Source organism: Neofelis nebulosa, chromosome 3 (genome assembly GCF_028018385.1).
Source record: "Neofelis nebulosa isolate mNeoNeb1 chromosome 3, mNeoNeb1.pri, whole genome shotgun sequence".
NCBI classification, from domain to species: Eukaryota; Metazoa; Chordata; class Mammalia; order Carnivora; family Felidae; genus Neofelis; species Neofelis nebulosa.
In genome coordinates, this window is record NC_080784.1 from 206,129,336 (window position 1) to 206,144,808 (window position 15,473).

The 15,473-nt window shown below is 45.7% G+C and overlaps 1 protein-coding gene across 1 annotated transcript in view; it reads left to right on the top strand.

Moving 5' to 3' along the window:
- The window catches only part of POLN (DNA polymerase nu), a 154,586-nt gene that overhangs the window by 93,000 nt on the left and 46,113 nt on the right, over positions 1–15,473 (top strand). The window contains 1 exon segment of the mRNA XM_058723346.1: positions 807–958. Coding sequence (XP_058579329.1) covers positions 807–958 — 152 coding nt within the window.

Sequence of the window (15,473 nt, forward strand, 5' to 3'; positions counted from 1 at the left end):
TGCATCTCATACAGTTCATGTGTTTGGAGACGAATACTTCAGAAGTACTTACAGAATTCACTCTTTAAAATAAATCCTAAGGCAAAAATTTACGCGGAGAGATTTCTTGTGCATAGTGAATAGAAGCAGATCTGCTCCCAGGGTCCCTCACCCTGTCTAGACCCCAGATGCCCCTGTACAGTCCCACCCCATCTGCTTCTCCTTTCTGCCATCTGTCCTCATCACCCTGGCTCCCTGCCTTGCTCACTCGCTGCAGATGTGCTGGCCTCCAACGTGGGCCAGCCCCACCTCGTGCCCAGCATGGAACCTCTTCACTAGAGACCTTCTGGCTCCCTCCTTCACCTCCTTTGTGCCTTTGCTCAGACATCACTGTCTCAGGGACGTGTATACCGACGGCCCACTCACTCATCAACCTCCTTTCTTGATCCGTCTTTTCCACTTCTCGTCTTCCGACACTCTAGATAACTCACAGTGTCTCCTGCTCCTGGAACATAGGCTCCGCGGAGAAAGGCTGGTCTGTTCTGTTCCCTAACAAATGCCAAGCGCACAGCCTGGCACACAGCAGGCCCTTCCACACTTCTGATGTACAGAATAAACAGGCTGCTGGCCTCACAGAGGCGGGCGGGGGGAGTCTCTTACTTAGACTTGCGGAGACAGGGATGGCCGGTGGCCCTGAGGCCAAAGGAACCTGGCAGATGGGTGGGGGGATGTCGCTAGAGAGGCCGCAGTGAGGACGGAAAGTTGAGGGTGGGCTGGGCCACGGGTACAACGACGAGAGGCTGTTCGTGGATTCTGAATTAGCGTAGACTCTTATCTCACCGACTTTTCACAGATTCAATTGCACATTCTTGCACACTTATCTGGGGATCCGGAACTTTGGAAGCTATTCTGGGAATCTGAAAAAGATGATGTATTTTCTACCCTGACTTCACTGTGGTAAGATATATGAGCTCACAATGTTATCAGATCTGCAGGAATGCTGACATGAGTTTTCAAAAGCCTGAAGTTATTCCAAGACTATTTTTTAAGAAAGAAATTATGTGTCTGTAGTAGTTGATCCCTTTGAAGGGAGGAGGAGACAACTGGATGCCAGTTTCCCTAATTATGAAAGAACCCATGCCCTTCGCCTCCAAACACGAAGCCCCTTGCTAGAGAATGTACCCGAGATACTAGAGTCCAGGGTGGGAGTCCGCCCCCCTCCACACGTGCGTGGGGTGTGCGTGCGCTGTGCTGGGCACGGCCCCTTGTCTCCGCACTCCCACCCCATCAGGCCAGGAGCACCTCAGGCCACAAGGGACGGTCCCTGCCTGATGGTGACCTACACTCACAGAGAATTCTGGGGGCGACGGCCTCAGGTTTTGTTGGGCGGTCGGACAGTGTCTCAGACGCCTGCGTCTGTGTTCCCCGGGCTGTCAGCTTTTCCTGGCCACGATTGTGAAGTACCTGCTGCCCCCTCTCTCAGGAGAAGAGAGGGAAGTGGGGGCTCCCCCTCAGAGCTCCCCTTGTCAGGAGGGAATCCCGCCTGGGCCCTGCTGCACACAGCTGCCTTGCAGCCTTTCCAGAGCAGGGCTGTAGCTGCAAGGGAGGCAGGTAGCAGCTCCTCTCCGGAACAAGGAGGAGCACTCAGTTTCCCCGGGGCAGGTACGCCCTGCCTCGAGCTAAACCGAGATGCTGCTATGTGGTGCGAGAGACACCGGGTGGCCAACTGTCGGGAAGGCCACCGCCCTGCTCTGCATCCCCCCACCAGCAGCTGCTCACTCCACCTTCCCTCCTGCCTTGGGCCTCCTCGCCCCCAACCTGGCTCCCCTCAGAAGTCCCCCCTGGAGGCACCGCTCCACCAAGGCTGGGGTGCTCAGGCCGCTGTACTTCCCTCTCTGTCCACTTCACGGTCCTTTCCGAAGTAATGTGAGCCCTGCGAGGCCGGCCCCCCATCCAGCACAGGCACCAACCCCTCCCCACCTGGGCCCCCACAGCCACCGGGTACTCCAGGTACATGCCTCACCCAGGCCTTTGCTTCCCTCACTTGAGAAGCTCTTTCCCCAAGTGTCCCCGTGACTCCCCAACAGCCCATCGTGCAGCCCCATGGCTTCCCTCGAGGACCTGACCTCCCTGTCACCACAAATATCCATGGTGTCTATCTGGCCTGTCCCGCTGGAATGTCCCTGCCTCAGTGTCCCTTTATGGGGGCCCTGCCCCCTGCCTGCCCCGTGAGGTGTGCAGTCTCAATGTGCGTCTGTTGGGTGAATGAGGGAATAGCATGGAGCCTGTTGGCCAGAAAGCATCTCCTCTCCAGGTCCCCACCATCACAAGACTTCAACCCTAACTTGAATTTTAAAAATTAGGAAAATTACTCTTGTATACACAAGAGGAGGGAGTATACGCCGAGCTGGATTCTGAAGAGTGGTTGTGGGAATGAGGCTCATGATGGCATCCGAGGGGGAGGTCACAAAATCCACGGAACAGCAGAGCATTAGGCCGGAGGAGGGGGCGGGGAGGGCATGGCGGCCCCCCCCAATAGGGCAAGGTGGTCATGGCCTCAGCCAGCTCCCAGCAGCGACCTGCAGTCTGGCCACCGGGCCTGGGTCCCCTGTACCATCTGGAGCATCTAGGCCGGGGCCTCCCCCATACTGGCCACCCCTCCGGGGCCACCTCATACTGAGACCCGAGACCCCACCTCCCCCCCAAACTGTGGCCCGGGTTCCTCTCTGGCCGCCCAGCCCTCCTCTCCTGTCTGCGCTCCCTTCCTGGGAGTCCTTCCATAGGATGCAGTCCAGACTCCTCCTCCACACCCCCTTCACCCCCAGGCCACACAGTTGTGGCCCTACTGGGTGACCACTGGATCAGTGGAGGAAGGACGGATCCCCGCCTCCCCACTGAGCCCCATCAGCTGTCCCGCCGAGGACTTGCCGCTCCCTTGACTTCTCCCCTTCCTGGTTGGTGTTTCCAGCCCTGGGTGCTCCCACTCTCTGCTCTCCTGTTTCCCACCCCCAGGGTGCAGCAGGAAGCCACTAAGTGTGGTGAGTAAGAGCACCATGAGTTTGGGTCATCTGACCTGAGAAGGACCTTTTCTAGTCTCTACTCATTGGCTGCTCCAAATGTTTTTAGACTTGCCACAAACGTCTACTCTTCTCTCTAATCTTGAAAGAAAACCTCACCTTTTACTCGAATGACAAAGAAGCCTTCAGACATGAGATGAGCCCCTGAACTCCCTCCCACTCTGCCTCAGTGTCAATGTGTGCCCTTCTCCCAGTCTTCAGAGTTCCTGTCTGAAAAGAGGAAGCATCCTCTATTGCCAAGATCAGGACTGTGCATTGCATATCTCTAGGCAATGCCACTCATTTACACATCATTGTGAGCGGCACCTCCTAGAGTTGTGCAGTGCACAACCAGTACAACTTTACATGGAAGTCCTCATCCACAGGCTCTTTATTTTCCATTTTTACTCTAGCAGTGTTAGATTCCCCTTGTCGACTTCCACCTTCCCCTCTACTGAGAGCAACAACAACAACGACCGTCTAGGGTGGCTTCAGGGAAACCCTATTTTCAACCCCAATGAAGCCCTCAGTTACTGTTTAGGTACAAAAGAAGTCTACGCTTACTCCTTGTTCTTCCTCACTGCTGGCTCATCTTTGCTTTTTTTGAATAAACTTTCCCTTTACCTACTTAGGTTTTTCTTCTTCCAATTTGAAGCCCAGAACTCCTCCATCCAGGACAATTATTACCATCCTTCAGGGTGCAGTTGGTGCTGAGGTCCACAGTACGAGTGGGCTCAGGCACTCCCCACCTGCAATCCCCGGCTCAAAGGCTCTGCGGCTCTGTCACTGACCCCCGGCCCCTCCGAGTCCCGTGGTCTCCCCCGGCCCGCTGCGTCGGGAGATGCCCTGCTCCTTGGTTTGCCCCGTCTGTTCTTTTTAAAATTGGGATATAATTTACCTACCATAAAACTCACCCTTTTAAGGTGTACAATTCAGCAGTTTTTAGTACATTCACAAGATTTTGCAACCATTGCCACTGCCTAGTTCCAGAACGTTTCCACCCCTCCAGAGAGAAGCTGTGCTTGTATCCCTGTCTCTCCCCATTCTTCCTCCCCCACGGAAACCACTAGTCTACCTTCTGTCTCTACACTCGTCTGTTCTGGATGTTTCACATTCATGGAACCATACAATACGTGGTCTCCCGTGTCTGGCTTCTTTCACCAGACATCATATTTTTAAGGTTTATCCTCCTGGTAGTGAGTATCAGCACGTCATTCCCTTTTTATGGCTGAATAATATCCCTTTACATGGAATAGTGTATCATCTATGTTTCGGTTTAAACAAGCAAATAATCTTCCGTTTGTTTACCCACTCACAGCTGGCTGGCGTTGCGTGGGTTTTTCTGGCTGTGACGAATAATAATGCTGCGAGTGTCCACGTACAAGTTTCGTGTGCACACGTGTTTTCATTTCTAACCTGACAGAATCGCCGGGCCCTACAGTGATTCTCTGTTTAACTTTTGTTTCTTGTGGTAAAATACAATAATGTAAGATTTACCATCTCAACCATTTCAAAACGTACAATTCAGTGGCAACTGTATTTAAGTTTTGGAGGAACAAGGTAGCGATCCTACTTTACATTCTCCTAAGCGCATGGGCTTCCGCTCTACCCGTGTTCTTGCCAATACCTTTTATTGTCTGTCTGTTGGGTCCTCGCTGTCCTGGTGGGTGTGAGGTGCTGTCTCGCTGTGGTTCTGGCTCACGTCCCCTGATGACTGACAGTGCTGAGCGCCTCTTCGGGTGCCTGATCTTTGCCTCTCTTCCCTCCTCTGCACCTTGAGCACAAGTGCTCACCGTCTTCCTCCCGAATGTCCTTTCTTCCGCCTCACTCTCCCTTCGGTTAGGATATAACACAGCGGTTTTTTTTTTAGCATGTCATAGATTTAGTTTCACCCCTGCCCTTTCTCCAAAGGTATGGAAAACAAGGACAAGGAAAGAACTAATAAAGATAAGAGCAGAAATCAATAAAATTGAAACTAGGAAAACAGCAGAGAAGACCAATGAAACAAACACTGATTCTTTGAGGGACGCCTGGGTGGCTCAGTCAGTGAAACATCCGACTTCAGCTCAGATCATGATCTTGCGGTTCCTGAGTTCAAGCCCTGCGTCAGGCTCTGTGCTGACAATAGGCTGACGCCGTCCCTCACTCACACTCTCGCTTTTTTGCTCTCTCTCAAAAATAAACATTAAAAAAAAGCTGATTCTTTGAAAAATCAATAAAATTGGTAAACTGACAAAAATAAAAACAGGATGCAAATCATCAGTATCAGGAATGGGATAAAGGATATTAATACAAATCCAGCAGACATCCAAAGGGTAAGAAGGGAGTATAACAAACAAATTTGTGCTAAAAACATTCAACAGTTTGGGAGAAATGGACCAATTTCTTCAAAACCACGAACTACCAAACCCCAACTGAGATGAAGTAGATAATCTGAATAGTCGTATAATCATTAAAGATATTGAACTTGTAATTTATAAGTTTCTTAAAAATAAGCCCCTAAAGAATCTACTCCTGAAATCGTTGCACTATATGCTAACTAATTTGGATGTAAATTTAAAAAAATAAAAAAATTAAATTAAAAAAAAAAAAAAAGCCCCTAGGTCCAGATGGCTTCCCTGGAGTATTTTACCAAAACTTTAAAGAAGAATTAAACACCTAACTGTATATAATGTCTTCTAGAAAATATAAGAACACTTCCCAATACTGTGAAGCCAGTATTACCCTAACACTTAAACCAAAGAGAGTAAAAACAAAATAAAAAAACTCAAACCCTCTACAGTTCAATATCCCTCACAAACTTAGGTGCTAAAATCCTCAACAAATTATCAGCGGGCCAAATCCAACAATGTATAAAAATAATTATTCACCATGTTCAAGTGGGATTTATTCCAGGTAGGCAAGACTGGTTAAACATTTGGAAATCAATTCATATAATTCACTATGTGATTAAACTAAAGAATAAAAATAATGTGATTATATCTGTTGACTCAGATGAAGCATTTGACAAAATCCAACATCCATTCATGATAAAAACTCTCAGGAAGTTAGAAAAAGAAGTGAACTCCCTCAACTTGATAAAGAGCATCTTCCAAAAAACCTGTAGCTAACAGCATTTGATGGTGAAAAGCTGAATGCATTCCCTCTAAGATCAGGGACAGCTTGTTATTATTGAATGTTGAAGTTCTAGCCATTGAATAAGACAAGAAAAAAGAAATAATGGTACACAGATTGGAAAGGGAGAAATAAAACTGTATTTGCAGATGACATCATTATCTGTATAGAAGTCCCAAAGAACATACTAGAAAAGAATTTTTTTAACTCTTAGAACTAGTAAGTTCAGCAAGGTCACAAGACACAATATCAACATATAAAATCCAATTACATTTCTATAAATTGACAACATGCAGAAAATCAAATTAAAAACACAGTACTGGGGTGCCTGGGTAGCTCAGTCACTTGAGCATCTGACCCTTGATTTCAGCTCAGGTCATAATCCCAGGGTCATGAGATTGAGCCCCAAATCGGGCTCCATGCTGAGCATGGAGCCTACTTAAGTTTCTCTCTCTCTCTCTCTCTCTCTCTCTCTCTCTCTCTCTCTCTCTCCCTCTCTCTCTCTCTCTCCCTCTCCCCCTCCTCTCCCTGGCTCGTACTCACTCTCTTAAACTAACAAACGAACACAATACCATTTAAAATCAGTCCAAAGAAACAATTAAAATAATCACTCCAAAGATAAGGGAGTAGTATCCATAGTATCCAAAGATAAGAAAAACTTAAGTACTCAGCTAACAAAGTATGTACAGGAGCCGCATGTCTGAGATTTCACCGTGCCAGTGAGAGAAGTCCAAGAGGACCTAGCAAGTGGGGAGACACCCTGTGCGTGGAACGGAAGACCCAACATAGTAAATGTGTCTGGTCTCTCTAGATTCATCCATAGGCTTAATTCAATCCCTATTAAAATCCAAGAAAGTGTTTTGTAGACGTAACTACACTTAGTCTAAGATTTATGTGAAAAGGCCTAGGCCCTGGAATAGCTAAAACAATGTTGACCAAGAATAAAGTAGGAGGAATCACTAGCCGATAGTAAGATATGACATACGGAAATCAAGAGAGTGGGATGTTAGCAGAGACCAGCAGGAAAGAGAAGCCAGAGACAGACCCACACAAATATGCTCAGCTGATTTTCAAAAAAGGTACGAAGTGCTGGGCAGAAAATAATTCTCTTCAGATTCATGTTAAGCTGATTGCCCATAAAGCCAATCTGAGAAGTTAATGTCTACGTTGGATCTTGTACATGTGTTTTCTGCATTTGATTAGCTTGTATTAGTTTTTGAGAGAGCTTCAAAACTAAGAGGCTTTTAATATTTGCATGATGGTCGCTTCTAATTCCCCACCAGTGGTAATAAAGCAGTGCTTGTGACTTATACTATAATTAGTTGCTGTGGAAATGACTTTTATGTTCCAAACAGAGGACTAGAATAGCACATGGTAAAAAGCTGCAAGATCAAGTCTACTCTTAAAAATGTTTGTTTCATGCAAATGTCCTATTGTTTGAAACTCAGAGAGCAAATGGGCAAGTTCATATTATATTCTGGAATATTTAGTAACATTTTCCAAGACTAACAATTTCCTTGAAAAACCTTTTATCAAATATATATATTACACATAAAATGGAGACTGGGAACAAATCTTAGAAATCCTCTATAAAGCTGCAATTTGATCAATCAGAGCCAGAGAGCCTGAGAGCTGGAACCTGCCCATGGAGTCGCATCGGAGCGCGGTCAGACCTTAGAGCTGCTGCAGCCAGCTTCAGCATTTTCAAATGCTCATGGAAGACACAGCCATTCTGAACTGCGGGTCCAAGATAGGCCCTGCATCGCTCAGCATGGAGCCTTCTTAAGATGCTCTCTCTCTCCCTCTGCCTCTCTCCAGCTCACGCTCGCTCTCTTAAACTAACAGAGACAATATAATTTAAAATCACTCCAAAGAGGGGCGCCTGGGTGGCGCAGTCGGTTAAGCGTCCGACTTCAGCCAGGTCACGATCTCGCGGTCCGTGAGTTCGAGCCCCGCGTCAGGCTCTGGGCCGATGGCTCGGAGCCTGGAGCCTGTTTCCGATTCTGTGTCTCCCTCTCTCTCTGCCCCTCCCCCATTCATGCTCTGTCTCTCTCTGTCCCAAAAATAAATAAAAAAAAAAAAAAAAAAAAAAAAAAAACATTAATAAAAAAAAAATAAAATCACTCCAAAGATAAGGGAGTACTATCTGTAGCATCCAAAGATAAGAAAAACTTAAGTACTCAGCTAACCAAGTATGTACAGGAGCCGCATGTCTGAGATTTCACCGGGCCAGTGAGAGAAGTCCAAGAGGACCTAGCAAGTGGGGAGACACACTGTATGCGTGGAACGGAAGACCCAACATGGTAAATGTCTGGTTCACGTATAGGAAGATGCCACAGTACAGTAATCATTACACATTTGCCCAGTTAGGTGGTTTCCTAAAAGCTTTACAAAATGTAGGTAAAAGTTTTCCTTTTTGGCTATGCACTCAACTCAACATTTTTAGAGTGAAACTTAAAAAAGAATTTTTCACTGCAGAATATATTAGTTTTTCTTTTTAAGATTTTTTGGGGCGCTCTTTTGAGATAGTCTCTCGTAAGGTGAGTGTGGTGGATAGTATTGCAGGCCGCTTCCCTTCTCTGGGGGAAGGTGGTGCTTCGCTACCCAGCAGATGACAGACTTGGGCCTGTGACTTTCTCTAGCTAATAAAATGTAAGCAAAAGTGACCTGTGTTGCTCCTAAGCTAAGGCTTTAATAAAGTGCACATGCCTCCTCTTGATTTCTTTCGTCTCTGTCACCATAGCTGGCAACATTGACAGAGGCTTCTCCATCACCCTGCATTATACATGGTGGACCGGCCTGGAAGGAAGACGTAGTGAGACCGAAAGATAAACTATTCTTGCTGTAGGCCGTAAGATTTTGGAGTAATTTATAATGGCAGCATCACTTGGTCTAATAGTATCTATAGGACTTGGCGCCAGAGTAAGAGGTTGTATAAGGAATTCTAAATCACGTAGCACTGGCTTCACAGGGAGGTGGCAGGCAGTGAGGAGTCATCTACTGGAGGCTGGAGGACGGCATTTGGTAAATGGCATAACATTTGGTGAAATTGTCTTTTGTGATAATTTGTGAGGCAAATAACATCTAATTACCTGAGGCTTTAGGCCGAGTGGCCAACAGAACTAAAACGTGTTCTGGTCACTTTTGCTGCATGCAACAAGGTGCTTAAGAAACAAGAGAATTGGCCAGTGTACAAGGAGGCATGAAAGGGAATAGAGATTCCAGAAAATTGGAGTCTTGGGCATTTGAATACAGAAATGATTCTCCTCTCCAACCAGTGAGAGATTAATCTGGAAAGGGCTTTGAGCAACAAAGGCCGATTAAAACACCGCCTTTAACAAATGAAAGATGTGGCCTTAACGCCTACTGTTAACATCTCTGAGAGAATCAAGATGGCACCCATAAGGTTTTAGTTAGACCACATAACTCCAAAAAAAAAAAAAAAGAGAGACTAGCAGTGGCTTTCTCACAAACTCCTGGTAAAGCCAAGGTACCCGCAGTAAAGTCTAGAGAGAGGATACATCTCCAAATGAATTATGAGTGGGTCTGTTGGCACATGGAACTGAATGAAGTCAAACAGAACTGATTATGTTTCTGAAAGTTGTACTTCCCCGAGGACCACCAGTCTGGAGTAAAAAGAGGTGGTGATGGTTTGAGATTTAAACCCGTGGGCCCCACATCTTCTATGGGAAGCAACAGTCTGGGATATACGCTCATCCCCCTGGGAAAGAAAATTTCTCAGTGCCCTCTTACATGTAGCCAAGAAATATAACAGAAAAGGAAATCCCAGGAAGTGGATAAAAGGACACACACAACAATGAACTAGGAATACATTCCCAGGGAACAGATTCAGGGTCTAATTGAGGACCCTCTTCCACTCCCAGAGAAGGGCAGCACCTGCCCAATGACAATGCTGTGGACCGCTGACTGCTGTGCATTTCACACTCCCCCCTCATCCAGATGGGTGTTCTTATTGTGGTCACCCTGCCCTTCCCGGCTGTGGCACATCACACACCTGGTGGGACAGGTAGCCTATCAGCCTGCAGAGCAAGAGGAGCCACGTAAGACCTGATCTGAAGATGATCACAAAAACCCTGATGCCCTGTCAGATGGGACTTTGAATGGCCACCCTTGGCAACAGGGAAGAGAGCAAATATGTCTGACCAGGAGGGTGGACTGCGGTACAATGTATTATTATTCAAAACTATTTGTCTTCCTCCCGAGAGGGAGAGTATGCTTCCTTGCCCGTGGACTCAGTCTTGGCTACTGACTTGCTTCAGCCAGTGGCGTGGGAATGGAAATGATGTTGTGTTTGTCACCAATGGGTATAAATCTTCAGAGCCAACACGTGGTTCTCCATATTCTCTTCTTCCTCTGCCACGAGAGCCACCGCTGTGCCTGATATGGGCTGGGATATACTCCTGAGTCACAGGATGTGGATCACATGGGGCAGAGCCTCTCCTGACCCACGATGGACATACTACACAAACAGAACTAGCCCTTGTCTGTGGAGGCCTCTGAACATAGCTTGGCCCGTGCTCGCCACACAGCCCAGGTGCAACCATTTGTTTTGCCATGATTTAGGTATGCCTCCGTTAAAGATGAAATTACATCTCAATTCTGTCAGCTTCATTAATGAGTTTATTTTTTTTTTCTTCAACGTTTTTTTTTTTTTTTTTTTTTTTTTTTTTAATTTTTGGGACAGAGAGAGACAGAGCATGAACGGGGGAGGGGCAGAGAGAGAGGGAGACACAGAATCGGAAACAGGCTCCAGGCTCCGAGCCATCGGCCCAGAGCCTGACGCGGGGCTCGAACTCACGGACCGCGAGATCGTGACCTGGCTGAAGTCGGACGCTTAACCGACTGCGCCACCCAGGCGCCCCTAATGAGTTTATACTAGGCATCAGTAATCTCTGAGTAAGCAGACTAGTGTCACAGAGAATTATATGCGTGTTCCAGACACTCCGGACCTACTTTCCATGACCACCTGAGATTTTCTGTGCCTGGAAGGCCAAGAACAACTTTGGGGTCTCTGTTGGGTTGCCACTAACAGTGCTGAAGAACCTCTTGCAACCTTGTGGTTTAGGGTCTTGGGTCACACTGCCACATAATGGAGGAGCCAGGTTTATAGGCCATATCCCCTTAAGAGTTAGCATGACCTCTGCACCTTTCTCCTGATGCATACCTCATCCTATACTGATTAGATGTCCTAACATGTGTCTATCTTAGTGGGGCTATTTTTTAGGTTGTAGTTCATGAGAACATTAAAGGATGAATTTTTAGTTAAGATGTAAAAAACAAAAACAAAAACAAAAAAACACAAGAGACTATTGCTCTAACCCTAACAATAAAACCAAAATAAATAAATTACAAAATCAGTTTTTCTAAATTTACTAGAGAGCTGAGGATACAACTAAGTGAACAGAGCTCCAGACAGTGATGAGCCCTTCACAGAAAAGAAGAAACCCATTGCTTCTCCCATCGCTGGTAGAGTGGCAGTGGAGGAGGACTGTCTTACAGCAGGGAGGAAGAGATCAGCTGAGCTTAATTAGTTGTGGGCTGGTGTGACAGAGTTCTAAAGAGCCTCAGCTCCAGATCCTATCACTTATCAACTCTTTTCCATGAGTCTTTACAGAGCGTCCAGGGGCAGATATCAAAGTTGGGCAGGCAGGGCAACTGAAAGGAGTCAATCCACTGTGTCCCAGACCTGCAGCTGCCAAGGGCTAGGTCAGGGAAGAATACTGAGAGAGCCCACCACCCCTGGCAGTCATTCTGGTACAGGAGAGCTCCCCTGCAGTGTAGAAAGCTGGGCTGAGACTCGAGACAAAGCAAAGCTCCCAGCAACCCAAAAAGCTGGAGGCTGGTTTGTAACACAGAGAAAGGTCACCTATGGTCTAAAACACTGACGGTGTACCTGTAAAGCCCAAAGAAATACTGGCAATTGTGCCAGTTCTCAGACTCCAGACCCCATAGAAGGGACATTTCTAATCCCACTTTCAAGATGTTTCAAGCCAATAGTGAACCGAATCAAACCAAAGTTTCAATAAAACCCAGACCCAGCCCAACCCACAGATCAAATTGACTTTGCTCTCAGCTCTAGTGACCTGATGTAAAAATTGGTGTGTCCTTTTCAGGATGTAAATATTTGCTTCAGTCTCTACCGTCCTTGTATGTAAAATGTCTAGCAAATAATAAAAATTTTTATTTTTATTTTTTTTTCAACATTTTTTATTTATTTTTGGGACAGAGAGAGACAGAGCATGAACGGGGGAGGGGCAGAGAGAGAGGGAGACACAGAATCGGAAACAGGCTCCAGGCTCCGAGCCATCAGCCCAGAGCCTGACGCGGGGCTCGAACTCACGGACCGCGAGATGGTGACCTGGCTGAAGTCGGACGCTTAACCGACTGCGCCACCCAGGCGCCCCTACAAATAATAAAAATTTTTAAGAGCTAAGAAGTAAAGGGGCACCTGGGTGGCTCAGTCAGTTAAGTGTCTGACTCTTGATTTTGGCTCAGGTCATGATCTCATGATTGTGAGATCAAGCCCCATGTCAGGCACTGCACCGAGCATAGGACCTTCTTAAGACTCTCCCTCTCTACCTCTGTCCCTCTCTCCCACTTGCACATGCGCTCTCTCTCTAATAAAAAAAAAATTCTTTAAATGCCAAAGTATCTAAATGAAGAAGTAGACAATATGTGTTAAGAGATTTTTCAATAGAAATGTGAAAACTATAGAAAGGACTCAAATAGTATTGTAAAAGATGAAAAAGACAACATCAAAACCGAGAATCCATCAGATAGCTTCAGAGCAGACTGGACCCAGCATAGGAAAGAATCATCAACTTGAAGACAGGCCAGTAGGAAGTGTCCCAAATGAAATACAAAGAGGAAAAAAGTGAAAACCACCCAACCCACCAGAGAATCCAAGCTATGTGGGACAATATGTTTTAACCTGTGTACATTTGGTATCTCACAAGGAGGACAGAGAGAGAATGGAGTAAAAAAGTTTTTGAAGGTAACATTTTCCAAAATTGATTGAAGATATCAATCTGCATATCCAGAAAGCTCAACAAATCCCTAATAAGTTAAACAAAAAGAGAACCACACATTAGGCACATTAAAGCCAAACTCCCAAAGATAAAGAGAAAACCTTGAAAGCCGCAGAGGAAGAAACAGGATACACAAAGATCAGTACGAATTACGGCTGACTTTTCCCAGAAACAGCGGAGCCCAGAAGACAATGGAATAACATCCTTGCCATGCTGAAAATGTCCATCTAGATTTCCGTATCCAGAAAAACATCTTCCAAAAAGCGAGGCAAAATAAAGACCATTTCAGATTTACAGACTCTGAACCAACGTGTCTCCACAGACCTGCACTGTTTGAAATGCCAGAAGCCGCTCTTCAGGGTGAAGAGAAAGGAGGCCACATGGGCCAGGAGCCCAGGCAGGAGGAAGACCACCCATGACAGTGAGAGTAGATATAAAAATATGCTTCACTTCGTTTTGCCTCATTTATTTTGTTTGTCTTATGTAGTTCTAGATCCAATTTATATGTGGTTTTGAATTCTTGGAAAGTCTCTTAACAGTTTTTTTAAGTTTACAACATAGAAGGAGGATATAAGACATAAAAAGTACAATGGGCAGGACGGGGCACACACGGAACTGTGCTGTTACCAGGGCCTGACACCACCCGTGCACCGGAGTAGTAGAGAAAGGCAGTACGACACCTGCTAGAATTTCTAGGACAGGGCAACCTCTAAAGCAATACCTAGGAGTCCATGCAGGAGACAGAATGGGCTGTTCAAAAACATGTGACCCGCCCAGAGGAATTCAAGAAAGACCGGCAGAGAACAAAATGCCAATGTAAATAAAACTAAAATACCAAGATGGGACATTTCAACTGCAAAACAAAGAGCATTCCTGGAAATAAAGAGGAACATTTTGGGATGATAAAAGACAAATTCATCAAGAAGATATAACCATCCTAAACCTGAGGGTACCCAAAAAGAGAACTTTAAAATGCTTATAGCAAAAACTGACAGAACTGAAAAGAGAAATACATTGTACATTTTATTTATTCAGTCACTGAAACAGTCATTGCTTTTCCCAAAGGGAAATTTATTTCTAAATGAAGTTCAGTAAATATGTAATTAAGATGTCACATTATTACTCTTTTAAGATACAGTTTATGGAATTGGTTTCGAGATACACGGACTGTTAAACATTTGATTACCACACAGTATTATTTCTTCCTGGATTCTGTGTAGTGCTTCCATAAGAAAGTCCTGCTGTAACAATTAATGAAAGCAAAGGACCCCTCTCAAATGATTAGTTCTGTTTTCTTTTTTCTGACCCAGGCATTGGGTAAATGGTATTGTCTGATCTTCCAGCCCCTTCTGTTCAGAGGTTGATTGGTTCTCTGGCACAATTCCTTCCAATATTCCTACAGGCATTGGCAGTTTTTAAATAATTCAGTGTTTTATCGGCCCTCAAAACTTCCCAATGTTACACATCCTCAAAAACATCACTGTAGTGACGTAGATTAATAAGCACGGCAAGATAGCCATGTCCTGTTGACGAGCAGAATCATCTCTTTCAGTGGGAACAGGTTATTAAATACTTCTTCTTGTCAAAGAGTAAAGTGGCTCTGCGTGCCTGATGACCATGGTCATTGTGCTCGCTTCGGCAACACATATACTGATGACCATGGTCATTTTCACTGCTTTCCCCTTGAGGCTGAAGACTAGTGCTGGATACAGAGGGGGCACCACTGGCAGAAGGGTAAATGTCAGCCACAAAACTCTGGCCCCACCAGGGGCATCTCTGCTCCAGAGTGTGGGCAACACACAGAGAGTCACAAGGCATGCCTTACAGGGGGAAACCTAGGAGGGAAGAATTAGGATAATGCTACCTTAAGAGTATTCTTAAACTTTCATGGATTTCAATACATGTAATGCAATGAATAGTTTATTCCAGAGCTAGAGATTTGGAAGAAACATTGGCAGAACTTACTTTTGTTCCGACTACCTGTGCATGCGTGCCCTCCCTTCTGTCCCTCTTTCTTCCCTGCTTCTGTCCCTTTAACAACAAGAATAACACTCACGGAGTCTTACTGTTTGCCTTGTATTGTTTTAAAGACATCTCATTTAATACCAGCAAAAGCCTGTGATCATATTATTCCCCCATCTTTTGGATAAACTGAGACCAAGGTGGTTTAAGGAACTCGGACAAGGTCACACAGTTGCTGCCTAAGCACCGTAAGCCATGTCTAGAGAGTTCAATTCTAGAGCTGTGGCTTTTAACCCTTCGGGTTTTAGGAAAT